The sequence below is a fragment of the Eumetopias jubatus genome, unplaced genomic scaffold, assembly GCF_037043125.1.
Source record: "Eumetopias jubatus isolate StellerSeaLion01/CBP00866 unplaced genomic scaffold, mEumJub1_p1.0 scaffold_12, whole genome shotgun sequence".
Classification (NCBI taxonomy): Eukaryota; Metazoa; Chordata; class Mammalia; order Carnivora; family Otariidae; genus Eumetopias; species Eumetopias jubatus.
The window spans coordinates 11,621,706-11,649,599 of record NW_028274818.1 but is presented as its reverse complement, the minus strand read 5'-3'; the positions used below and the strand labels follow the sequence as shown (position 1 = coordinate 11,649,599).

At 46.9% G+C, this 27,894-nt stretch overlaps 1 protein-coding gene across 1 annotated transcript; it reads left to right on the top strand.

Annotated features, from left to right (window-relative positions):
• The first annotated feature begins 678 nt into the window (after positions 1 to 678).
• On the top strand, positions 679 to 27,249 carry MTARC1 (mitochondrial amidoxime reducing component 1). Its single transcript, XM_028104807.1, has 7 exons — positions 679 to 965; positions 4,466 to 4,639; positions 12,810 to 12,972; positions 13,939 to 14,079; positions 17,853 to 17,914; positions 18,005 to 18,076; positions 25,775 to 27,249. The coding sequence occupies exons 1-7, from the start codon at positions 679 to 681 to the stop codon at positions 25,899 to 25,901; spliced, it is 1,026 nt and encodes a 341-aa protein (XP_027960608.1). The 3' UTR covers positions 25,902 to 27,249.
• Positions 27,250 to 27,894: the final 645 nt, after the last annotated feature.

The following is a 27,894-nucleotide window of genomic DNA, read 5'->3' as shown; positions in this document are numbered from 1 at the left end:
GAGCGCACCGTCCCCTAAGCCCTGTAGAGGGCGCTCCAGGCCGCCCAGGGCTGCTCTGACCTGCGCTGGGAGAGCCCGGGCGTCCGCCAGCTCGCTCCTCGCCAGCCTCGGTTCGCGGGCCCTGGGCGCCCAGCGGCATCCGTCCGCGCTGATTCCCACTCTCGCAAGCTCCCTCGTTCCGCGTGGCCGGCGGGGAGGGTGGCGGAGGGCAGCGGGACGCTCCGTGCCGGCCACGTTGTGCCCACCGGCGCCCCATTATCCCCAAGGCAGGGATCTCCCGGCCGCCGGATTTCGAATTTAGAAATCACGCTTTAGTCCTGCAAGTTTGGTATCTGTGACCACTTTAGGTTTAATAAAAACCCATAAATTCGTAAAGAAAGGCGATCTTGAGGGAGGGCGCACGGCCTTGCAGCCGCAGGCCGCGGAAGGCGGAGGAGGCTGTGCGGCGAGGACCAGGCCGCAGCGGAGTCACCACCTCCCACCGCCGGCGCCCCGGGGGGCCACCCCTCAGCTAAAGGCCGCGGTACTGGGAGCGGCCTGCCCTTTGGGCTCCTGGCCAAGGGCCGCACCTCCCCCGCAGCCCCAGCGGCCGCCGCGCTCCCGCCGGGTGACGGCTGGGCGTCCGTGGAGGGCCCCGCCGGAGCTGCCGCCGCCGCCCGCGCCCCCGCCCGCTCGGCCATGGGCGCCGCCGGCTCGTCGGCTCTGGGCAGCCTCGGCCTCCCCGCGCCGCGCCTCCCCGCGCCGTCCCGGCTCTCCTGGCTCGGGGCGGCAGCGCTGGGACTGGCCGCCGTGGCGCTAGGGACAGTGGCCTGGCGCCGCGCGCGCTCCAGGCGGCGCCGGCGGCTCCAGCAGGTGGGCACCGTGGCGCAGCTCTGGATCTACCCGGTCAAGTCGTGCAAGGGGGTGCCGGTGAGCGCGGCGGAGTGCACGGCCTTGGGGCTGCGCTGCGGCCACCTGCGGGACAGGTAGGGCCGGGCCGGGCGGCGGCTGCGCGGGGTGGGCTCCGGCCGCGGGCGGGAGCGGGGTGGTCTGCGGAGCCCGCCATCAGGTCCTTCCTTCCCTTACAGTGGGGCAAGGACAAAGAGAACGAGGGGCCATTACCTCCCGACAGCGGACCCCAGGGGCCCGGGACCCTGGGGCTCTGTGTCCTGACCCAATTCCGGAGACAGCTGTATTCTCACCTCCCACGGCCCCTTTCACCTCTGCGCTCCTGCCGGGGAGTGGTTTTGGCGTCCAGGTGTCTGCCAGTGTGCAAACGGATTTCTTCAACTCCGGCTAGCGGAGGCGACAAGCGCCCAGGGATTGGTCCCCAGCACATTAGTTTTATTAATTGTCTCTGGAGAACTTGGGGAGACTTGGGGCCGCGGAGCCTAGCCCTCAAGGAGCGCACCAAGGTGGAGCGCATAATCATAATGACAGCTATTGAAGCTTAAAACTTCTTGCCGCTGAGGAAGTCCTATTGCACGTGCTCTTTCCCCTAATTCTCGCAAGCCCTCTTGCATGGATAAAGAAACCGGGGTCCCGCGCCACCCAGCGAGGGGACCAGGACTCTCATTTTCTTTAGCACGCGGGTGCTTTGTGAAGTCCTGTTATTAAGGCACTATCTGGGTAGTCACGATCTGCGTAAACGCTTGGGGTTCAGGGAAGGCACAAGAGGCCCTGAGCGAGCGGCTTTGTTCTCCTCTGCGTCTGGCGTCAGGCCAGCCCAGAACCTCATTGTAAGGCTGCACTTTAAGCTCTTTCCTCCCAGACCAGCCCTCACAGCTTCTGCAGGGAACCCAGAACTCGGGGGTGGGGGTGGGGGGTAGGGGAGGGGCTGTAGTTTTTCCTCCTTGCAGCTCTCCGGACAGAGGGCAACTCACAGCATTAATGAAGGGTGAGCTATGCATCTTTGCTTCAGGAAGGAAGCCAAGAGTCCTAGATATTTCATGGATTGTACGGAGTTTGCTGACTCTGCAAGATGGTAGAATTTATTGAATTCATTTTGTAGGCCCCAGAGGCAAGGGGCGTTATCATTTTACTGTATGGATTGGGAATATTTCCCGAGCTCATATATTAGTAAATAACAATCAGAGCAGACACTATTTTTGTCCACCCACTACCACGAAGTGTGATTGGGAGAAGCAAACAAAGGCTTACTGGACTCAGTGTGACAAGTACCAGGGAGCACAGAGAAGGAGCACCAGAAACCGCCTGGGTGGGCAGGAATAATATTATAGCTTGAACTGAATATTAAAAAATAATTATGAACTTTCCAGGCAAGTAAATTGGGAGAGGAACATTCTAAAGAGAGAGAGAGAGAGAGAGAGAGAGAGAGACATGGAGTAAGCTGGGTAAAGACCCTGGACTTGGAGGGGAGGTATGCTGGGGAAAAGGTGAGTGTACTCTTAGGGAATTGGCGGAAGGAATTGAAACCAGGCAGATACGTCTACACCAGTGATCGCTGCAGCATTACTCACAGTGGCCAAAAGATGGAATCAACCCAAATATCCACCCACAGATGAATGGTAAACAACATCTATACACAATGGAATATTGTTTGGCCACAAAAAGGAACGGAGTTCTGATACACACTACAGCATAGATAAATCTTGAAAGCATTATGTTAAGTGAAATAAGTCAGGCACAAAAGGACAAATATGTGATCCTAATTATATGAAATAGCTGCATTGGCAAATTCGTGGAGACAGGAAGTGGATTAGAGTTTACCAGGGGCTCGGGGAGAGGGGGAACGGGGAGTTATTGCTTAATAGGTTCAAAGTTTCTATTTGGGATGATAAAAAAGTTTTGGAAATTGATACTGGTGATGGTTGCATAACATTGTGAAGGTACTTAATGCCACTGAATTGTGCACCTAAAATGATTAAAAACACATTGAAAAAATATCCATTCTTTGTAGATGTTTCCATGTTTTGGTGTTGTGAATATTGCTGCTATGAACATCAGTGTGCAAGTATCTGTGTGAGGCCCTGTTTTCAATCCTTTTGGAGATACCTAAGAGCATGCCAGGCACTTGATGTTGTATATATTTTACCACAATAAAAAAATTAAGAAAGAGGCTGGCCTGCGTGAGGGCACACGGAGTTGTGAATGGCTGGGAGGGTAGCGGGGTTATGTAGGGCCTTGCCTGCCTTGTCGAAGAGTTAGGGTTTTATCCTGAAAGCAGGAGCCATGAAGGGATTTTTCATGAGGGGGTGACATGATTAGATTGGTGATTTAGAAAGATCAGACTGCCAGGATGCCCAGCTGGCTCAGGGGGAGGAGCCTGAGACTTTTGATCTTGGGGTCGTGAGTTCGAGCCCCCTGTTGGGCATAGAGATTACTTTGAAGTATTAAAAAGAAAGGCAAGATCAAACTTCCATCATTATCTGGAAGAATTATTACATGAAGAAGAATATTCCTGTGCTGGTACAAAAGATTTGGAGCAGGGAAGCGCTCTGTCTGGGTCAAGAATGAGGACTGATAAACGGGCAGTTCAGGAAAGGGCTCCCACTAACCTTGTTTTTCTAGTGTAGCTGAAACATTTCAACCATGATGACCTGCTGGAGGTGATGCAAGGAAGCTCTTTCACAACCTCACATATTCACTGGCATGTTATGTTTATAGACTCCAAAAGCACAAGTTCACTTCTATAACTGTAATCACTTGATCCAGTGTGAATTGAAATTACCAACATGTCAATATGTTTTGCTTCCTCAGTAGCTGAGAAATAACCTATACAAATGATTCCCTACCTCCCACCCCTGAAACCATTTTCAACTGCTCTTATTTCTCCATTTATCTTTCTTTTTTTTTTTTTTCTGAGAAGTGCCTCTGGATCAGGAGTGTTGTGCCAGAAAAATTTTTGGCCATAGTAACGATTAGACCTTTGAGCAAATTGCAGAATTCACCGCCCTGAATACGAAACAGTAATTTTTTAAAAAGGTAGGGGTGGATTTGACAAGGTCTAAGTGGCATCCTATGCTGTCCCACTGAGCTCCATGCTCTGAGAACAACAGAGCAACAATCTTGTTATTTCACTGCAGGAGCCCAGGGCCTACTGTGTGCCAGGCATGGTGCTTCCTTGTGCTCTTAACGTCTTTCCAGGAAATAGTTTCTTGTCATCTTTTTGGGGCATGTTAAATGAAAGTGGTCAGGATTTCTGGCAGCTGAGATGAAAATATAATAACATCTTTGATTTCTGTGCCATCCAGGAGCTCAAAATGTTCTGAAGATATTATATATATATTGGATGCTTGACCGGTTCCTAAACCCTTTGAAATTAACGGACAGCCTCAGTCTTGCTGTGCTGCTGAGTTGATGTTTAAGGATAGACAGGCAGACACATACACACAGACACACAAACTCACACACACCAAGCTGACAGGGAGGAAATCAAAGAGTGCATTTATATGCCTGAAGCTCCCACAGAGACTGACCGCCCGTCATGGTGGGCCACGTGTATCTTGTGTTTTGAACGTGGCAGGTTTTGGCTGGTGATCAATGAGAAGGGGAACATGGTTACAGCTCGACAGGAGCCTCGTCTGGTCCTGATTTCCCTGACTTGTGAGGGTGATGCCCTGACTCTCAGTGCAGCCTACACGAAGGACCTGCAGTTGCCCCTCAAGACACCGGCCACAAATGCAGTTTACAAGTGCAGGTAAGGCAGGGGTAGAGAAAATAACACCACCAGAGGATGAAGGACAGAGGTGAGGTGGGAGTGATGGTGGACAATGTCCAGGAAGGGGTGAGATGCGATCTAGGTATTACCATCGGACTTGCCCTATTACGCCTGGAGAGACTGGGAACCTTCCATATCTGAGTTAGGAAGGGAGTCACAAATATTTTTGTGAACTGTGATATTTAGCACTAATGAAAGGACGTTCTAAGATAGAAAAGACAGCTGCAATCAGGAGAGTGATCTGACTTGCATGTGCCCAGGGGTCTGTCTGCGTGATAGCGAGGGTGGAGATTTCAGCCGGGAAGGGACTTTGTACAGAGGCTCTTTCCCTGACATTAGAAGGGCTGTAAGGAAACAGTTAGTCTAAGAAAACTAGCTTTGCTTCTGAGACCTGATGTCTCGAGGTGATTTTTTATCCCATCATGGGGAAATTAGAATTTGGTCTAATTATACTTTGTCATCGTTTCTGCATCTTGAGTTAAAATGCGTTGTGAAGGCTGAATGGAGTCCATAGCCTATCATAGAAAATAACATCACATCAAAAAATGTAGATCCCAGTTAGCTGAAAAATATCTAAAGATCCCCAGAAGTTTATAAGATGCGATACCCATCTAATTTCTGTAATATTTTAGAGTTTCAGACATAATATGTTCTTATTTTAATTTGATGTTTTTTTTTAAATTATAAATGTAATACATATTCGTAGTTGAAAGACTGGAAAATACTAAAAAAAAAGTAAAGAAAAATCTGTGAGGTAACTAACTATAAGTAATATTCTGATGTTTTCTGTCTTTGTAGTTAATACTTTAAAAGAAATAATATAAAAATCAGTCTTTTTTTTTTTTAAAGATATTTTATTTATTTATTTGAGAGACAGAGAGAATGAGAGAGAAAGCACATGAGATGGGGGGAGGGTCAGAGGGAGAAGCAGACTCCCTGCTGAGCAGGGAGCCTGATGCGGGACTCGATCCAGGGACTCCAGGATCATGACCTGAGCCGAAGGCAGTCGCTTAACCAACTGAGCCACCCAGGCGCCCTAAAAATCAGAGTCTTGAATACTGCCATATACTTGATATGTTGAGTACCTTTTCATATATTTTTTAAAGATTTTATTTATTTATTTAATGGAGAGACAGCAAGAGAGGGAACACAAGCAGGGGGAGTTGGAGAGGGAGAAGCAGGCTTCCCGCTGAGCAGGGAGCCTGATGCGGGGCTTGATCCCAGGACCCCGGGATCATGAGCTGAGCTGAAGGCAGATGCTTAGTGACTGAGCCACCCAGACACCCCACCTTTTCATATTGTTCACAATCTTCAAAAATAACAATCTTCATGTCGGCCTACTATTTCATTCTGAGGGTGTGTCTTATAATGCATTTTAACATGTTCCCACAATTAAATATTTGGATTGTGTTCTATTATTTCCAGGTGTGAAGAAGAATGTGAAAAAATCTTGGTATAAATCTTTGTTCAAAATGCTTAGTATTTCCTTAGGGAAAAATTTTTAGCAGTGGTTTTGCTAGAAACAAGAAACTATAGACTTTTGATATACGTTGCTGAATAGTTTTGCAGAATGCTTATACCAACTGTATAGCTACCAGTATTTTATGGGCATCTCTGTCTAATTGCATTCTGACCACTGTGTGCAAAAATATTTGGCCATTTTTATAGGAAAAAGATGGCAGTTTCTTGTTACTTTAATTTGCATTTAATTTACTGTCCAAGGCAAACTTTTTATTTTTACTTTTTTTTTAAAGTAGGCTCTATACCCAACATGGGGCTTGAACTCACAACCCCAAGATCAAAGAGTTGCATCCTCCATGGACTGAGCCAGCCAGGTGTCCCTGAGGCAAATTTTTTAATATGTCTGTTGCAATTTGTATTATATATTTGTTCACATCCTGGCTCCTGTTTCTTTGCCATGACTGGGTATCTGCCCATACTTTCTTGTGGTTATTTTTTTCCACTTAATTATTAATTCATTTGGAATTATGTGGAAACTTTTTTCATGGTCCTGTACAGGCTCTCTGGTCCACACTCAAAAGACTAAACAAGAGCATGTTTGGAAATTGCAAAATGAGAAGGTTTAAACATGTTACAATAGTTTACAGACTCTTAGGGTGAAGATGTCAAGGACCTTTTGGACCTGGGTTTCTTTGGCAGCACAGGCCATTCTCTTGTGAAGGAGTTGTAACTTCAGCCCACAGTCTCCTAAAGATTTCTGACGAGTCTTGGGATGCAGGGGTCACTTTCAAAAGGTCATGATCATAGCCAGTACACCTGTTTTTACTGTTGAGGTTGTTGCTTGATTTTCTTACAAGTCATGCCAGCCACTAACAGGATACAGAGAATTAGGGCCTTATATGGATTATTCAGGCATATAGCCTCAAACCATGCCTACATTATCTTTGTTGAAAGTTTTAGGAACATTTGGACTTTTTTTTTTTTTTGGCTTGGATTTTTTGGGACAGTGTGTCAGTGGAATGTTGGACCCAATGACACAGCTGAGGCTGCTCAGAACATAGGAGAAATGTGGGAAGAGAAAGAAAAAAGGCAGAGAACAAATTGTGCTAATATGAGGGCCTCATATTGTAGGTATTTATGAATCTTCTCTACTGAAGGCGGTTAGTAAAGACTGGAGGAGGTAATTCCCACTCAAATATGAAAACGGCAATACAAAACCCCAAGGAAAATGAAAAGTCAATGAAACATGACATCACCAAGAGAGCATAGGAACCTAGTAACCTATTTCAAGGACATGGAGGTGTATGATTTACCCAATAAAGCACTCAGATAGCTGTTTTTTTCTTTTAAGATTTTATTTATTTGACAGAGAGAGACACAGCTAGAGAGGGAACGCAAACAGGGGGAGAGGGAGAGGGAGAAGCGGGCTTCCCGCGGAGCAGGGGAGCCCGATGAGGGGCTCGATCCCAGGACCTGGGGATCATGACCTGAGCCGAAGGCAGACGCTTAACGACTGAGCCACCCAGCCGCTCTCAGATAGCTGTTTTAAGGAAACTCCATGAGATGCAAGAAGACATGGAGAGACAATTCAGTGAAAACAGGAAAATAATAAATGGGCAAAGTGAGAAGCAAAACAAAGAGATAGAAATGATTTAAAAAAAAAAAGAGCCAAAGAGAAATTCTGGAGCTGAAGAATAAAATGAATAAAATGAAAAATGCACTAGAGTGTTATAACAGCAACATGGGTCAAGCAAACAGAGGAATCTTTGGGACCGAAGACCAGATCTTCCAATTATCCAGTCAGAGGAGAACAAATTAAAGAGAATGAAAAAGAGTGAAAAAAGCCAATGTGCTCTATGGATTACCATTAAAAGAAACGATTGGTGAATTCTTGTAGTTCCCGAAGAAGAAAAAAGTAGGAGTGGCAGAAAATTTAGTTAAAGAAGTAATGGCGGAGAACTTTCTAAATCTGGGGAGACCTTTGCATCGCCAAGTTCATGAATCAAAGGAAAAGAATCTTAAAAGCAGCAAGAGACAAGAAGCTTGTAACTTACAAGGGCACCCCCCTAAGGCTATCAGCCAACTTCTTAGCAGAAACCTTACAGGCTAGGAGAGAGTGGGATGATCAAGAATATTGCCAATCAAGAATACTCTCTCCGGCAAAGTTAGCCTCTAGAAGTGAAGGACAGATAAGGACTTTCCAAGACAAACACACGCTGAGGGAGTTCATCACCACTGCATCTGCCTCACGAGAAATGCTAAAAGAAGTTCTTCAAGCTGAAAGGAAAAGATGCTAATATGAGAACATATGAAAATATACAACACACTGATGAAGGTAAACACAGAATTGGGGCACCTGGCTGGCTCAGTTGGTAGAGTATGTGACTCTTGATCTTGGGGTCATGCATTTGAGCCCCATGTTGGGTGTAGAGATTACTAAAAGAATTAAATAAAAAATAAACACAAAATCAAATTCAGAATACTCAAATACTGTAATATGTGGTGCGTTAATCACTTAAGTCTTGCATAATGGTTAAATGACAAGTATTATGACTATAGCTACAATAATTTGTTAATAAATATGTGATATAAAAACAGGTAAATTGTGACATCAGAAACATGAAGTGGGAAGTAGAAGAGTAGAGTTTTTGTATGAGATCAAAATTAAATTGTCAGCATAAAATAGACTGCTGTATCTATAAGATGTTTTAATTAAACCTTATGATAATCACAGAGCAAAAAATCCTCTGTGGAATCATAAAAGATAAAGGGAAGGGAATCAAAGCATTTCACTATGGAAAACCATCAATTTACAAGGGAAGATAGAAAAAGAGGAAGAAGAGAACAAGGGAATTACAAATCAGCTAGAAAATAATAAGATGGCATTAATTGGTCCTTAGTTATCAATAATTTTTTTTTAGAGACAGTGCACAAGTGCACTCAATGGCTGTTGGGGGGAGGGGCAGAAGGAGAGGGCAAGAGAGAATCTTAAGCAGTCTCCACACCAAGCATGGAGCCCGACGTGGGGGTTTAATCTCATGGCTCTGAGATCACGACCTGAGCCGAAATCAAGAGTTGGATGCTTAACTGACTGTGCCACCCAGGAGCCCCTTGTTATTAATAATTTATGGAAATGGATTAAATTCTCCAGTCAAAGGCACAGAGGCTGGATGGATAAACAAGACCCATATATATGCTGCCTCATAGAGACTCACTTCAACTTTAGGGACACACATAGGCTCTGAGTGAAGGGTTAAGAAAAGATATTTACACACATGGAAACCAAAAACCAAAAGAGAGCAAGGGTTTCTGTATTTAATCAAACAAAATAGACTTTCAGCCAAAGAATGTAATAAGAGACAAAAAAGGACATTATATTATGTAAAGGGATAAATTCTTTTTTTTTAAGATTTTATTTATTTGAGAGAGAGAGAGAGCACAAGCTGCAGGGGGGGGTGAGATAGGGAAGGTGGGGGAGGGAGAAGCAGGCTCCCCGCTGAGCAAGGAGCCCGACGCGGGACTCGATCCCAGGACCCTGGGGTCATGACCTGAGCCGAAGGCAGACGCTCAACCGACTGAGCCACCAGGTGCCCCCAAAAGAGATAAATTCATCAAGAATATGTACCAATCGTAAATATATATGCCCCCCCCCCCCACCTTGGAGTTCCTAAATATATTAAGCAAATACTAACAGAAGTGGACAAGACAGCAATAGTCCGGACTTTGGTATCCCACTTTCAACGATGGATAGATCATGTGGAGAGAAAAGTCACTAATGAAATGTTGGCCTTGAGCCATACTTCACACCGAGTGGACCTAACAGACATTTACAGAACATTCTCTCCAACAGCAACAGAATACATGTTCTGCTCAAGCACACAAGAAGGCTTCTCCAGCGTAGATCCTGTGACAAGTCATGAAACAAAGTCAGTAAACCTAAGAAGACTGAAATCATATCACATATTTTTTTACATCCACAATGGTATGAAATTGGAAACCAAAATAGGAGGGAAGCTGAAAAGTTTACAAACATACAGAAGTTGAACAATACGCTTCTGAACAACCAGTGAGTCAAAGAAGAAATCGAAAGGGAAATGTAAGAAAACATCTTGAAACAAACGAAAATGGAAACACAACTTACCAAAACCTATGGGATGCAGCAAAAGCAGTTTTCAGGGAGAAGTTTATAGTGATACATGCCGGCATTAGAAAAAAAGAAAGATCTCAAATAAACAGCTGAATTTTATACCTCAAGGAGTTAGAGAAAGAACACACTAAGCCCGAAGTTAACGTAAGGAAGGAAATAACAAAGATCAGAGCGGATCTTTGATAAGATAAATGGAACAGAGGCCAGAACAATAACAGAAACGATGAACAAAATGGAGAGCTGGTTTATTTTTATTTAAACATTTTTTTTAACTTTAAAAAACGTATTTATTCGACAGAGAGAGACACAGCGAGAGAGGGACCACAAGGGGGGTGGGTGGGAGAGGGAGAAACAGGCCTCCTGCTGAGCAGGGAGCCCGATGTGGGGCTCGATCCCAGGACCCTGGGATCATGACCTGAGCCAAAGGCAGCCGCTTAATGACTGAGCCACCCAGGTGCCCCTATTTTTTAAAAAATTGAGGACAGTTGGCACACATAAGAGCTGGTTTTCTGAAAAGATAAAATTGACAAACTTTTAGCTAGATTAAGAGAAATGAGAGCAGACTCAGATAAAATCAGAAATGAAAGAGGAAGCATTAGAACTGATACCACAGAAATGCAAAGGATCATAAGAGACTGCTATGAAGAAAGCTCACTTGAAATAACTGGGAAAAAAAACCCCAAAACTAGAATAATTACTACCATCTACTGAGCACATCCGAAACCTCAGAATTGTTTGGGGGACTTTGTATAGATGATCCCTGATCCTCATAAGAAGGTTGTGATTTTATCCCCATTATATAGATGAAGAAACTAAGGCACCAAGTAAGAGATAAAACCAAGGTCATGGAGCTAGTCATTTGTGGGAACAGGATGCACCCCCGAGTAGGTCTACCTGACTCTCTCCTCTTTCCCAAACTTAAGGCATTGGTACAACTCAGCCATGCTTTATGCTGGGTCTCGGGCATCCAATTGAGCCTTGAGCAACAGAGGTTTGAACTCTGTGGATTTGAACATGCAGATTTTTTTCAATAAATACAGTGCAGTCTTATACATTTCTTTCCTTTTCTTTATGATTCTCTTAATAACATTTTCTTTTCTTTAGCTTTATTGTAAGAATACAATAGATAATACACATAGCATACAAAATATGTGTTCATCACCAGTTTATATGTTACCCATAAGGCTTCTGGTCAACAGTAGGCTATAAGTAGTTAAATTTTGGGGAGGTCAACAGTTATATGTGGATTTTCCACTGCATGGAGGGTTGACACTCCTAACCTCCACGTGGTTCAAGAGTCAACTGTACTTATTTGATGTTTTCCTTCAAATTGATTTAGCTTTTAAAAAAGACCTTAAAGGCATTTATTTATTTTTCTTATTCTTAGTATTTTCTTATTGTACAGGATGTGTAGTGAGTTCATTTACGTACATCTTCAGTAATAAAATATCAATGTATTATAATTCCATAAGAAATGTGTATCTCAGGACATCTGGGTGGCTCAGTCAGTTAAGCGTCTGCCTTTGGCTCAGGTCATGATCCCAGGGTGCTGGGATAGAGCCCCACATCGGGCTCCCTGCTCAGCGGGGAGTCTGCTTCTCCCTCTGCCCTTCCCCTGCTTGTGCGTGCGCTCTCTCTCTCTCTCAAATGGATAGATAAAATCTTTAAAAAATATATGCTATAAGTGGAATGTTACCTAATTCTAGCTAGAAATATTGCCTGCAGAAGTCTCTGGACCTGAGGTCCGTTCTTTCTTTTTAAAAAAGAGATGATTATCACATGTTGCTAGAAGTTAAAGCCTTACTATCGTGAAACTGAACAGAATCATGTTCTCTCTCTGCCACTCACCATTCTTTCCTGTTGTACCCAAGTGTAAGTCTTATCTTGAATACCCATAATAGTGATGGTCCTACACCTGGGAAACACCAGCCTATAACTGTTTCTTTCCTCTCTGAGCTGTGAGACACATACAGCTGCCATGCAGTTCTGCATCCTGTATGTCTGGGGCAGGGGAGACTTCAAATCCAACGCTTACTGCTAGCAACCAAATCAAATCAGATTATTGTTGTCTATAATGTTTTAGATTTTATAGAACATTTTCACATACATTGCTGCATCTAGTTTCATTATCATCATACTGGTAATGTTTAGCTGGCCTATTAGTAAAGATTTGTGGTTGCTATCTAGCTGGGTGAACCAGATTTTGCAGTAATTGTTAGTTTACTTTATATTGATGTATTCATTTTCTTCTGGAGAACTCTGTATCTTTTCAAACCTATAATCTTATTTTGTTCTCCCATGCATCCAGATAGGGAGGCACAGGTATGCATCACTCTGTTATAAAACTGGGGAAAACAAGGTTTGAAACTGACTTCATTGAGCCTTACACAGGGGTTGGGAGGCAGGACCAGGCTAAAATGGTATTTCCTGATAATTCAGGAATCGCAGTGACATCCCAGCTTTTCGGATATGTGTGGGACATGCTAGGGTATCCAGATTTTCAAAGCCACGGCCATTCTTTGCTCCTGCCACCCCCTGCAGAGTGCATGGCCTGGAGATCGAGGGCAGGGACTGTGGGGAGGCGGCGGCCCAGTGGATAACTAGCTTCCTGAAGACGCAGCCCTATCGCCTGGTGTACTTTGAGCCTCACCTGCAACCGAGAAATTCTCACCAAATATTGGACGTGTTCCGGCCCACCGACCAGGTCAGAGGAGCACCCCTGGGCTTTGGCCTTTGGTGTGTCCTGTGGAAGACTGGCTTCCTCAGGGGTGCAGAGCCCATCAGGCGGGGCAGCCTGTCTGCTGAGCTCCGCCCTGTCATTTTTGCCAGGAAGCTTGGCCTGAGCAGTGGCTGGGGATTATAAAAAATAGGCAAAAAAATAAAAGCCCTTCCTTTGGAAACTTCATCTGTGTTTCTTGATTTGGGGGACTGTTGCATTTTTCCCATGGGCATCTACCTTCCTACTTATGTAAGCCTTCCAGTGCCGACAGGGTTTCAAAACTGTTCTACGTCCAGATCTTTTCCATTCTATTCTGTAGTTGTATGTGGAGTCCAACCTTTTTTACAGTGTGATTGCAATTGGCAGATCACAATTGGCAAATGAGTGTGGGAGTATGGAGATCCACAGACTTAAAGTGACCAGGTTGGCCCTTTCAGGAATAAGGCTGTAAGGATTCATCATGAAAGGAGGGTTGGTAGCACAATTATTATGGCTGTTAAAAAAAAACTATATAAATGGTCAGTAAACGAATTTGATGTTGATTTGCATGTTGCATTAAATAATAGGTATCCAGGGAAGCAGTGAGTATTTTTATCACCTGTATTGAGGTCATCAAGCCCATCAACATTGGGGAAGTTGAGGCTTGGAAAGGTGGAGTGACTTCCTTAAGGGCACTTGACCAGTGGCAGCTCTTGATCCCAAGGCCAAGTTCTCTTCATTCCATCATGTAATTCCTGTTATCTGCAAGGCTATTTAAGACTTCTGAACCACTATGACTTTTCTATATAAAGAACTAAAAGAAATATTTAGAAACAGTGTGTGTGTGTGTTTGTGTGTGTGTTTGTGCGTGCGTGTGCACATGGGGGTGGGGCCGGGGAAGAGAGGGTTCCAGGAACTAGACACATGTGACCTCTGTGTACCACATTCTAACCATTTCTATTTCCTTACCAGATTGTGTACTCAGATACCAGCCCATACTTGATCCTTTCTGAGGCATCGTTGGCAGATCTCAATTCCAGGCTGGAGAAGAAAGTTAAAATGACTAACTTCAGGCCCAATATTGTAATTTCAGGGTGTGGTGTCTATGCAGAGGTAACTTGATGCCTTCCTTGTCCTTTTTCTTGGATTTAACTTTTTTTTTTTTAAGGTATAAGAGCCTCTGATGTTGCATTAGATTATTCTGAAGAATTCACTAGTTATTGGTTGTATGCTAGACAATTCAGAGTTTTGATTTCTTAACCATCTAATCAATGCGGACTTCTGCACGGAGGGCGCAAATATAAATGACATGCTGGTGATGGGCGGTTCTGGGTCTGAGACTTCTAAGGACAGTTCTCAGTAGGTAGAGTACTTTTTGAGCCAAATTTATATAGCATAAAATACATGATGTGTGTGGGCCATGGATCAAACTCAGGGTGTGCTCATGTCTTGTTGAAGTTGGTTTTCCTATTCAACCGATGTCCCCAGGAGAAGACAGGCTGTTGATGTATGGCTGTTGGGGTGTGGGAGTGGAGTCCCCAAGCTAGATGGAACTACCCTAAAATTCTTCCAGTGTCACCTTTGATCTGCACTCAGATGTCTGCGCTGTGGCTTAGCATGAGGGCCACATGATTCTGGTGGCAGATTTACCTTTGTCATTGTCTTTGGATGTTTTGTTTGGTTCTGTCCCTTGTCAACCATGAAGGCAGAGATTGGTGGCCTGGGGGCTTGGTGAAGCAGTCTAGGGGCCTGGGTGGCTCAGTCGTTAAGTGTCTGCCTTTGGCTCAGGTCATGATCCCAGGGTCCTGGGATCGAGCCCCACATCGGGCTCCCTGCTCCATGGGAAGCCTGCTTCTCCCTCTCCCACTCCCCCTGCTTGTGTTCCCTCTCTCGCTGTGTCTCTCTCTGTCAAATAAATAAATAAAATCTTAAAAAAAAAAAAAAAGCAGTCCAGAGGTTTGAAGCCCACACTCAAACCCAAGGCTCCGCGGTTGGCTGTCGGCTTCCTTGCTGGCCCCTGTAGGACTCTGTGTGCTCCCTCTCAGGCTCCTTTACCTGCCTGGAGAATGGGGTGGTCCTTTCTGCCTAGGATTACCTTACAGGCTTGTTAAAGGATCAGTTTGGCTGAGGTAACTTATGAAAAGTATAAATGCAGTGTCAGTCAGTGAAGGGCAACAGAAGTAACTCCAAATCCACCTCTGACATTTTATGTGAACCGCTCCGAGCGTATCATGTCTTTCAAAGATGGCAGGTCAGCTCCTACCGTGAGGTGGGAAATGTGCTCTCTCCCCGACAGCCTGGACTGGGCTCTCTCCGTGTTCCACAGTGACAAGGGAGCTCGTCTGCCCTTGCTCACATCCTGCGCAGTTCAGTCGGACTCAGACAAGAGGGAAAAATCAGTGTGGGTTGCCTTTGACCATCTCATTGATATTCGTCTCGCACCAGTTGTGGCCAGGAAAGCAGTTTCTCTGGAGGGTTTTCCTTCTCAGGGAAAGAGAAAGGAGGGGGAGGGTTTCCATTTAATGCTCACATTGTGCTTTGCAGCCCAGGGAGATGAAAGTCATCATTCCCCTTTTATAAGGGGGAGAGGAGAGGCCTGGGGCGGGGATGACCTGGCTCGCCCCAGGCTACCCCATGGCAAGAAGTGGAGGACCTGGGTCTTGAACCCAGACTGTACCAGGGGCCAAAGGGGCTCTGAGCATCGTAGGGGGCGTGCATGAGGTTGGGGCACCGGATTTGAATCCACCTGCTTCACTAAGTGGCTGTGTGACCCTGGACAGGTCCTTGCACCCCTCGAGGCCCTTGCTTCCTGCACCTGTAGATGATTTCAGCCGGCCCCTCCCTTGAGGGTAGCTGTCAGAATCAAGGTGGATAATCTGCGGAAAAGCTCCCTGAGGTGGAAAGTGTCAGACAGAGGTGGGGGAGGGTTTCTGTCCTACAATCAGAGTGAAGGTGCCTGGCTCAGGCATTCCCCCAGCTATGACCGACTTAAGCTTCCTTCCGCCCGCAGTCCTTGAGCCCTGGGTCTTGTTGATGACGTTTGCTACCCCAGAGTTGGGAGGTGGTCAGATGTAGATGAAATTGAGTGCAGAGGAGACAGCCCAGAGTAGGACCTCAGATTTTGATTTGTTTGAACGGAATCTTGTTCCGGAAGTCTTCATTTCCATCTAACTCTGAGCGCTCCCTAACTGGGAATATTTTACATTTTAAGTCAGATGTTAATACAACATTTTGGCTGAGCTCACTTTGTCATAGCGTGTCACTCATCCCACTGTGAGTTGGTGCCCCTGTGTCCCCTGCACTGTGGGTGACACGTGGAAAAACAGGATTGAAGAAGAATGGCTGCTTCTCCCAAGGAGATCACAGCCCCAGGTGATCAGACTGTGACCAGGCCAGCGCGACAGGCCAGGAAGGGGGTGAGCGCAGGCGGTTAGGTGACCCCAGGGGTGTTATCAACCCAGACTGGACGGCAGCTGGCGGCCCTTAAGGGTCCGCTCAGGCTCAGAGTATCCCAGCGCTCAGGCCTTAGACCCGTTTACATCTCTGGCTTTCCTTATGGTGGAATTTTTTACCTTATATATCTGTGACTCAACCCCTAACCTAAAAGGGGCTCTGGAAATACTTCTTTAATGAATAATAAATTAATTTCCTACCCAGAACCACCCACGTTTCTCCTTTTGCATCTTTTATGTTTTTTTTTTATGACCACAGTGCCCCCTGGTGGGAAGATGCACACAGAACAGGCTGGGGCTGCTCTAGTCTGGCGGCCCAAGCTTTTTGGGATCCTTGTGACACCTGCAGTTAAGAGACCCATTTTATAATTAAAAACTACAATACGTATTAGCAAGAATGAGACACACTCTCAGAGGTAAAATTCTGAGTCTGCAGGTCTCTTTCTGGCTTGTGACCAACAAAGGACTGGGCAGGTTGGTTTTAACTCAAGAAATTTTGTCTTCAGCCCTCGGGCAGTGGCACTTCCCCTCCCTGGGTGGGAAGTTTAGGACTGTGATCACATGTCCTTTGTCTCCTCAGTGTCTTCCTTCTAATCATTCCCTGAGCCTCCTCACCCTTCTATTCTACTGTGCCTTCCAAAGTCTCTGTTCTGGAAGTTTCCATTCCAATCCTATCTTTTCCATAAAACCTCCCCTGAGCAGAGCAATCCGAGGCTTTGTTCCCCTCAACCTCCAGATCAGTTCTTGCCTGTGCACTTAGACCCACGCACAGTGTACGACCGCACAGTGCTTTTGCTCAAAGTTTTTGGAACTTTAAAAAATAAATCGATCGTTAACTTTTCCTATCTCCCCTGCTGGATCTGAGGGGGCGCCACGTCCATTGATTTGATTTGTCCTGAAAAGGAGGCACCACTGACCCAGGCTGTGGGCCAATGCCTGAGGAGCCTGTTGGGCTGGAGTGCTGTGCTCACACGCCAGGGGAGATGCAGACATAAGGACGTTGGGCACCCTCTTGATCTGTTCGGATCCACCTGGGGAGATGCGAGGTAAACCTACCAATGCCCTCAGGGTCTAAATCCACCTGAGGCTGCACAATTTAGAGTGATTCCCCCTCCACGCCCTTTCTCTCTGTCCCCCACGCCCTCTGGGGGCCCCAAGCCTTCCATTCCCCACTTCTTGAGCCCAGTGGCCTCTGTCCGAGGGGAGTTCCAACCACAGAGAGCAGAGAGAGACTTTCACTTCGGGAAGATGAACAGACATGTCATAGGCAGAGAGGGGGCAGGAGGGTGTGTGGCTTCTCAGGGCTGATGTAAATGTCCGCCATCTTGGGCGTAAGTGGCTTTGCTAGGCGGCACCTCATGTGAAGTCCCTACACAGGTGTGTCCGGGCAAGGGCTCAGAAGGGCTCACAGGAATTTTGTGCTTTGTTTCCTAGGATTCGTGGGATGAGCTGCTTATTGGCGACGTGATAATGAAAAGAATAATGGCTTGTTCCAGGTAAGGCTCCTCCACCCCTGGCAGGGAGAAGGAGGGGAGGGCTAAGGCCATTCTGCTTTGTCCCTTGTATGATGCTGTGTGTGTGTCCAGGTGCATTTTAACCATGGTGGACCCAGACACCGGCGTCATGAGCAGGAAGGAGCCGCTGGAGACCCTGAAGAGGTAGGACTAGGCAGCCTGATCTCTCTAGAAGCAGTGAAAATACCATGAACATACAGTCTTAATGCTGCAGGGGGTCCCAGTGACTGCGTAACTTGGGCAGTATTCCTGGGGGCCGTGGTTCCCAGAATGCCTGTTTGCACAAATAATTTTATTTCTCATTTAGAGTTCATGATTCAAACAAACCAATGTAAGAAATGCATTGTTTAGATATTTAGGCAAACTATATTATGAAGTGAGTATTAGATGATACCAAAAATGTATTAGGTGTGATAATGGCATCGTGATGTAAGAATTTCTCCATGTATTTTGGGGAAAGGTGCTGAAGTAAGTAGGGGAATTGACACGATGTCTGGGAAGTGCTGTATATTATTTTAGCAAAAAAAAAAAGGTCACATGGAAAAATGTGTCAAAGCCTTGATTAATAGAATATGAGTGATAATTACATGGGGATTCATTGCAGCATTTCTACTTTTATGTTTACTCTAAAATATAATAAAAAATAAAAAAATTTTAAGTGAAAGATAGAATAAGTTTAAATTGAATAGATAGTTAAAATAACATGGATTTTTTTAAAAGCTGATTACAGAATAGCAGATAGAGTATTTTTTTATTTGATTTTACTTTTTATTTTATTAAAGATTTATTTATTTGAGAGAGAGAGAAAGAGCAGAGGGAGAGGGAGAGGGAATCTCAAGCAGGCTCCATGCCCAGCACGAGGCCGGACTCGGGACTACATCCCAGGACCCTGAGATCATGACCTGAACCTAAACCAAGAGTCAGACGCTCAACTGACTGAGCCACCCAGGCGCCCCGATTTTACTTTTTTTTTAAATATATAAATGCACATGAGTGATAAAGGGCTGGAAGTTTATAAACCAAAATGTTAATGGAGGTGCTCTTGTAGTAATGGAATTATGGGCAAATAGATATATTCTTATATGTAGTCTTTAAACTTTCTGTGATCAACCTGCGTTACTTTTGCTAAAATGACAGTTGAAGACCTGAGCAACTTCAGTGGTGGTATCTGCCCCGTGTAAGGTTGGAGGGGGGCTGTCAGGTCTCATCTCTGCAGCTCCCGAGCCCTTCAGCTTTGACCCTGGCTTGTGTCCCCAGGTGGCTCTAATAGAGGGGGAAGGGAAGGCATGGAGCACCACCGTGACAGCTTCTTGGGGCAAAGCCCCAGAAGACTTGGGGCAGGAGCGCAGTTGGTGCCATCCGGCTCCAAAACCATCGTGGGAGAGCACAGTGAGGGGTTTGTGTGACCAGACTCACTGCCCTGGAATGTGACTCCTGCTGCCTGCCATCCTTCCCTCTCTCACAAACCTGTGGCCTTCTTTAGGCCAACCGGTTAGCCTCCTTTGATCAACACCAATCTTACTCTGCTGATCTTGCTGTTCCAGAAGCTACTATCCGGCTGTTGCTGGGCCTGCTGAAGCCCTGGGGTAGAGGGCTGTTATCCCAGCTGGCAAATCACCCTCAGGCATGAGGCTCTGGGCCTGCCCTCGGTGGCCAGCACCTGTAGTCCGAGAAGACAGGTGTCCTTCATAAGGGCCAGGCCACAAGGCAGAGAGATGGATCAGGAGTGAAGTCAGACAAGCTGGGTTGAGGGGGATTAAGGAGAGGCAATTCTTGAACTGAAGAGCAAACTGCTTTCCATCTGGGTCCCCACCACTGAGCGTGGATTTGCGGGAACATTCCATGAGAAGGTACAGACCAGCCGAAGGCAAATCTCATCATTTTGAGGGGGCACTGTGTATTTCTCAATGCTGAAAACAAAGTTAATTCACTTTCTCATTTTAACTTAATATTTATTACTTAATGTTAAGAACTTAATACGATAAAATACTTGAGATTTATGTATTCCACACCTTGTACATCCCCCCCCCAAAAAAAGCAAAGAAAATTTTAACTCTAGGGCATGATGTGCCAGCTGAACTGTTTAGAGGTGGAGTCCACTGATGTCTGTGAGTTATTTGGAAATGCCAAAAAATTATAATGCATTGATGGATGGATAAAAATGTGATCAAGGAAGTTGTCTGTAGGGGCGCCTGGGGGGCTCAGTCATTAAGCGCCTGCCTTTGGCTCAGGTCGTGATCCCAGGGTCCTGGGATCGAGCCCCGCATCGGGCTCCCTGCTCGGCGGGAGGCCTGCTTCTCCCTCCCCCACTCCCCCTGCTTGTGTTCCCTCTCTCCCTGTGTCTCTCTCTGTCAAATAAATAAATAAAATCTTAAAAAAAAAAAAAAGGAAGTGTCTGTAAAGTGTTATAGGTAGAGTCCAGGGGGTTGGTAAATGTGTGTTTGCTATAAAATTCTCTTAACTTGTTTGCATGTCTGGGGATTGTAATAATACTGTGTGTGTTGGAACATTAGTAAGGAGAGTGGGGTTTTGAGAAGCAGTGACGACAGACTAGCTATTCTTCAAAATGCCCTCACTCACCATCAGAACAAAGCGGAGTCTGGTCTTCCTACCTCCTGTGGCCGCAGAGTCGCTGCAGGGAGAAGGACAGGTGGTGGGGGGTGTGGCGGCGGTGGCGGGGGGAGCCCCGTCCTGGGAGTCAGGAACCCTGTGCTTATCAGCCGCTCCCCCTCCCGCGCAGGCCGGCGTGTTCTTCCCTCCGAAATAAGCCGGGTAGGACAGACCTGGATGAGTCTCGGTGCAAACCCGCTGAGTGGTTTTGGGGACCCTTCGTCACCCTTTTTTATACATCTTGTCCTGTCTCTCTCCCCAACATGTTGCTTGGTCACCCTGGACTTAGTGTCTCTGCAGCGCTGAAAGCACTCAGGTGTTTAGACCCATCCTCTGAATATTTCGTGCTCGCCTCCATTGGGAAGCTGTGTTTACAGAACAAGGATCATTGACCCAGACACAGAGCGAGGGCAAGCCGGCGGGGGTCCCAGGATCCAGCACAGCCCCCTGATCCTCCACAGGCTTTCTGCGGTCCGGCAGTCACACCCTAATGGCTCCTAATACCCCGGGAGACAAAGCAGCCAGCCTAGGTGTCTCCCATCTCTTACGGAGATTGAAATGGCCATAGATGTAGTAATTTATGCTCTCCCTGGGACAGGTAGTCATAAATCTGGAGAAAGAGAAAGGCCGGGCTTCGCGACATAAATCATGGGAAGCAGAGCAAACAGCGGTGTCCAGAACAGCTTCTCCACTCTCAGGCAGGTGGCTCGGAGCCAGGCTGCTTTCCATTTTCCTCTGTCCTCAGGTGCCCAGGGGCTGTGTTGCTTTGAGGACACAGGGGAGACCTCTGCCAGCCTTACCCACTGAAGCCTGTCGCCCACAGGCAGAGTGCGGGGTGGCAGAGCAATGAGAGAAAAAGAAATATGTCTGGCACTGCTGAACGTCTGTAAGATCCTCGTAGTGGGTGGTGCAGAGGAGGCTGCTGGCTAGTGGGAAAATAGGAAGATGGAATTCCTTCCTTCCTTTCCTTCCTTCCTTCCTTCCTTCCTTCCTTCCTTCCTTCCTTCCTTCCCTCCTTCCTTCCCTCCTTCCCTCCTTCCTTCCCTCCTTCCCTCCTTCCTTCCTTCCAGATTTTATTGAGGGGGGAGACAGAGGGACAGGGAGAGAGAGTCCTAAGCAGATTCCAAGCTGAATGCAGAGCCTGACGTGGGACTTGATCCCATGACCTAGAGATCATGACCTGAGCTGAAACCAAAAGTTGGACACTCAATGGACTGAGCCACCCAGGCACCCCCTACTCTTTTCTTTCTTAAAGGAGAGTGACTTCCGCACTGATCCCTAGGGCTTAAGGTGTGGTGGGAGTCTGTCATTGCTGCTTCCAGAACATCTGGCTCCTAATTAATAGAAAGAGGAAAGCACGTTTGCTTCATAGATGCAAAAGTTTTGTTGGACACATGAATACTTTGACATTAAGGACATTTGCCACTTGTGTTAGGCTATGTTGAGCTAAAGACAGAAGGATATAGTGGTAATACCATGAGAGAAGACAGACACCCCCAGCCCCATCTGGCTCTATCACTGGCTGATTGTATGACTTTGGCAAGTCAATTAGCTTCTCGATGCTTCAGTTTCCTTATTGGTAAACACTGGACTAATAATACCTGTCCTGGTTGATCAGAATAAGGCAATACATATGATTTTAAAAAATAGATGATAAAATATTGTACACAATGACTGTGTAGGCTCTGATTGTTGATAGTCTCAGTCTATGAACTTGACACCTTCTGGGAGAAGAAGTCTGAAGACACTTCTCTCTGTTCTCTGAAGCTGCCTTAAATAAAACCCAACCCAGATCTGCTCAGTCTGTAGGGCTCCCCTCCTCCAAGCTGCCTTCACAGTGCTATTTCATTCTTTTTTTTTTTTTTGAAGATTTTATTTATTTATTTGACAGAGAAAGACACAGCAAGAGAGGGAACACAAGCAGGGGGAGCGGGAGAGGGAGAAACAGGCTTCCTGCAGAGCAGGGAGTCCCATGAGGGGCTCAATCCCAGGACCCTGGGATCATGACCTGAGCCGAAGGCAGATGCTTAATGACTGAGCCACCCAGGCGCCCCTGTGCTGTTTCATTCTTAACCTGGCCATCGGGTTAGTGGGTTGTGAGGCCTCAGAAGTGGCCTGTCCCCCAAGGTGGGGATCCAGTGGTGACCAGGGAGAGACCCTGCTTTTCGTCACAGCCTGGGCACTGACCAGTAAACGAGCAGACCAGGCAGAGTAAATGATGAGCAGCCCTCATGGTGCACATGGTGCACAAAACCTTTACAGGTTTCCACTCACACCACACCCTTCCAGTTTAGAGACCTCTGTTGAAGTTAAAAGTGTCTTGAACCTCCTGCTCATTAGAGTAGTTGTATGTTTCCTATTCATTGAAAAAGAAAATGCATTAACAAAGGAACTTTTAAATGAGTTTGTAGTTTATTAACCCCAACAACAACAAAAATATATCTTTGAACAAAATCATAGATGGTCCCGGGAAGATACAGTACTGTTTGCAGTCTGTGGAACGAAGCTTGGTGTGCATGTGCATTTGCAGACCGCTCGCAGTACCCGCTCATGCCCACAAGGGGTCGCCGATGATCTCGTTAATGGGGGCTTCCTGCGTCCCTGCAGGGGCCTGCGGTGTTAGGGGGAGCTGCAGGTGGGGTGAGAGTTGGGAAGGGTTGTAGGGAAGGCAGGCCCGCACACAGCCAGCTCTCCAATGCCACAGCGCTCCCCGTTTCTATTCCTAGGCGACGAAATGGATGGCCACCTGCGAACCAGGTGACCAAACCTGTGCTCGCATGAACCAAATTTCTTGCCCCACTTTGCGCTGTTTAAGGGGGCTGGGCTGGAAGGGGCCCTCTCCTCTCAGTTACCTGGTCGGGGAGTCTATGTGAGTGGTTGATGGGAACAGGCAGGTGGAACCCACGAGCGGCCAGTCCTCTGTGTACAAGAATTAGTATTAACCCGCTCAGTTTTTCTCAGGTCTGTGTGTGTACCCAGATGCGGTATAGATGACCAGGGGTCAATCACATACTGGGTAGGAAGCATGGCGACTGTGGGTGGAGTGGCCAGACCCCGCCTGACCACTGAGATCTGTGCTCTGGGGCACGTTGGTTACTCCTGAGACTTAGCTGTAGAGTGGAGAGAACTCACATTCTCCCCTAGGCTTGTTGTAAGGATTAAGAGATTGCTGTGTGAGGTGTTCTTTAGAACTTTCAGTGTCCCCCCCGCACCCCCACGAAATAATCTGAGTCGAGGACCCAGGCTACAGAACTCCAATCCTGAAGAAGCCACTCTCTGATAGACACAGATCCTAAAATGTCGCTGGTATTGCATGCTGATGGGAGAGGTAGATGAGGAGAGGGTCCAAGGTCATTGCGGGGACCTGACTGCCGAGCTGGGGAGTACTGGGGGCGAGGCAGGGCCGCCTGGGGCCGCAGCTCATGGCCTTCATCCACCCGCTGATTGCTCATTTGTTTGCTCAGCAAGCCTTGTTGGATAGGCCCCAGTGTGCCAGGCTCTGTAGCAGGCTCAGGGATGCAGCAGGGACCGGGACAGGCAGGGGGCGCCTGCAGTCTGGTGAGGAGCTGAGGGTCCCGGAAGGAACCCCTGGATTTGATCTGCTCCGGTTGCTCATCAGCCATTTCTGAAGTGAAGGACAAAATAAGGACCAGCTTGCCACAAAAGTTCCCCCCCCCCCACTTTTAAAGCACTGTAGAATGAAATGAAGACATTCTATAAAAATGTTTGAAATAGGGCGCCTGGGTGGCTCAGTCGTTAAGCGTCTACCTTCGGCTCAGGTCATGATCCCAGGGTCCTGGGATCGAGCCCCGCATCGGGCTCCCTGCTCAGCGGGAGGCCTGCTTCTCCCTCTGCCACTCCCCCTGCTTGAGGTCCCTCTCTCGCTGTGTCTCTCTCTGTTGAAAAATAAATACAATCTTAAAAAAAGTTTGAAATATAAAGATGATATAAAATTGGAGCTAGCTTCAGTGAGAAACTGAAGGAAAACTTTCTCCCGGGGGGTGGGGGGAGAATGTCGCCATGTTGTTCCCACACACTCTACCTGGGACTGCTTGTGTTTTCTGCCGGACAAAGATGTTCATGCTGATTCTAATAGAGGCTTTTCATTCATCCATTCAACGATGATTGTGGGTCACTGGGGACGGGTGGGGCCCAGCACTGGGTGTGAGCAGTACAAGGGAGTTCGTCACAGCTGCTCTTCTGCAGGGACCCTCTGTCTTGCAGAGAGACAGACATGTGCCCTGACTACAGAACAAGGCATGGGAGTGTTCCAAGGGCAGGCAGGGAAACACTGAGGCTGGGAAAATTACTCCTGGCTGGGGGCTTCTGGGCTTCCTTCCTAGGAGATGGGGCATTTGAGTTGGGCCTTGAGGGGAAGGTAGAATTTTAACGCATGGGGAAGCAGAAGAGGGGCATCTCACAGGAGTCTCGGAGCTGGTGAAGTGCAAAGCAAGATAAAAGGACATTGAGGGATCCAGTAGAGAGCGACGCAGGTGCAGGTAAGGGGCAGAGGGTGACAGGTTTGAAAAAGCTTCTGGGGCCAGGTGGACAGCCTCACGTGCCCCGCTGAAGAGCTGGAATGTTATTCTGTAGGCACATTGAGAGTGCCTGAGCCTGGCATGGTTAAGACCGGAGCAGAATTAAGAAAGTAATACAGTGTAGCACCAACAATGAATTGGAAGCCGGGGAGCGGAGAGTGAGAAGAGGTCAGTTATGAAGTTGTCACAATGGTCTGAGCATGCTGAAAGCAAGGGGGTGGCTGTGGGGGAAACCGCGAGCAAATCCTGTGATGCGGGGCAGGAAGAACCTCAGGACTTGGCAACTATGGAGAAGCGGTGGAGAGTGAGGGGAGGAGGGCACTGGAGGCCCCCAGGGCTCCAAGCCTGAGGCACTGGTGGTTCTAGTGAGGAGAGACGCCTAGAGAAAAGGAAGGTGGGAACGTATGTCGAAACATCTCAAGTACCTCATCGCTTAATGCTGCGAATGGGAACGCTCCATGGAAGGAAGATATGGGCGTCTGGCCACCGTGGGCTCTTCTGTAGTTTATGCCCTGGGCAGGCCGCTCATTGCACAACTCCAGGAGGCCCTCTTCTGTTAGACTTTGGTGGGAATGGTGGCCCCTGGCGGCCCTGTGTAGGGTGGACATTTACTTCAGCCGAGAAGGAAGCATATGCTCTTTGAGCTCTTGCTTCTGTTCGGCTGTGACTCATGGTGATCTTTCTCCTGTTGCAGTTATCGTCTGTGTGACCCTTCTGAGCAGAAGCTGTATGGAAAATCACCTCTCTTCGGGCAGTATTTTGTCCTGGAAAGCACAGGGACCATCAAAGTGGGGGACCCTGTGTACCTGCTGGGCCAGTAGTAGGAATCATGTCCTAGAATGTCAAGTACCTTTGAAGAAATGTCCTCAAAAATGCCCACACTGGAAGCAAAGTTCTGGAACTGGTACCTCAGCATTTCCTTCAGGTCTGTGACTTCCAAGCATTTTGTCTTTTGGACTTCCTGGTGCCTCAGTGCCCCCTAGTGCCTTTGTGCAAGGCAAAGAAATACAGTTGTGGTAACTTAAGAGGACTTCGGTAAGTCACTTAAATGACAAGGTAGAATTCTGAAAACCCCTTGTGTAACTGTGATGGTGGGATTCCTGCTCCTTCTTTTACATTTGCCCGTCCAGAGGGCTAACCTCTATAATCTCATCACCACCCTGTAGGGAAAGAACAAGAGGAAGAGTGGGCAAGTGAGGAGAATGTTCTGGAAGAATGTGATGGAAACAAACTAGCTCCCCAGATAAGGCTGGAGGGTCACACCACTTTTCTTCTCAAGCCCTAGACTAGCTTTTGAGAAGGCAGAAAGAGCCTGACCTTCGGGAAACGCCTGAGACGTTAATTTTCCATAGGTCATCTTGGCTCTGGCACTGTTGCTCCTCAGACAATGTCCGTGAGTGTTTGATGGAACCTTTGTAGCATGCGGTGTCTGTGGGCTGGAGAACTGCATACATGCCAGGGTAGAAAATCAACTCATGAGAGCAGCCTTGCTGTCAGACTCTGATGTGGAACATGTGAAAAGCAAGACAAAAGCTTCCTCGCCTTGAAACAAAACACCAAATACATCTCATTAGTAATCCCAAAGTTTTCCCCACATAGGAGAGTGGGCAGTAGGACTAGGGAGGGGAAGACCCCTAGTTTGATGTTGTTTGAGAGACTGTTTAATGTTGCCCAGGGAAATGATGGTGTCCCTCTTGGCAGAAGAGCAAAAAGAAGGGGAAAGGAGAGTGGTGGTGAATGGCAGCTCAGCCCATGCTGTGGAAAAGATTGATGAAAATACCTGTAGATGGGTTTTAATTTTCCATCCCTGAACTTTTTTTTTTTTCCAAGGAAGTGGGGGTATCCTCCAGGTGCTCTCTGCTTCTCGGTTGTAAGTATTTGATTCCCTAAAAGCTCTCAGGAGGGTGGCTGTTCTGTCACAAAGCCCTCCGGGATCCTTGCTGGTCTCATCAACTCATGACCGGGTCCACCTCCTCAAATTCAGGGTGAGAAAGTTCTGGAGTCCATGGATGAGAAGAAATTTGATTTTGTGATTTGAAATAAACCATTGAAAACCTTTCAAAGGAGAAAAAGAAAGCATGTTCTAGTTCATTAAAAACCAAGATCTAATCTTTCTACTGATCCAATGATTTAACTCTGTTGATGAACCATTTCTTTCACTGGCATTTTGTCCCTAGGAAGCTGACCAAATCATGAAAAAATGTTCCCAAACTGTAAGTAAATGGAAGCTACTTTGACTAGTTTCAGATCTTACTAACTTCTTGGCACAGAAATCAGACTTTGAAGCTGACTGATGTGAATGGGCAAAGCCAATAATTCTGACGCCTGACCAGACCCGGGTCTCTTACAAATGGACCTGCTCACACACGGCTTCCCCAGGCAAACACCCATCTTTGACGGGCTGTCAAGTGAACATGCTTTTTACGAAAAGCTGTGCATTTTCCATGTCAGTTTTATAAAAGAGGTTAGTAATCATTGGAATCTAGCCTAGCTCTGAGGTAACATTAGAAGTGAACAGGTGCATATGTATATGTTTTCTGGTTGGCGAATTCTAGCAATTTGTGTTCTGTACACTCGGCGTGAAGTGGAGAATGAAAACAATCCATCAGGTAATCTGGCCCACCACCTTCCCCGATAAATCCACTGTATGCTAAAACTACAGATTGAGGCAAAAATAAGAGTTCAGCAAGTCACGTTCCTAATGGGACCTTAGGACCCCACGGCAGAATGCACACAGGATTTAAGAAACCAGGTGAATATGGACTCTGAGGGCAGCCAAGAGTTAGGCACTGGTGAGAAACTCAGGGTTGGTTT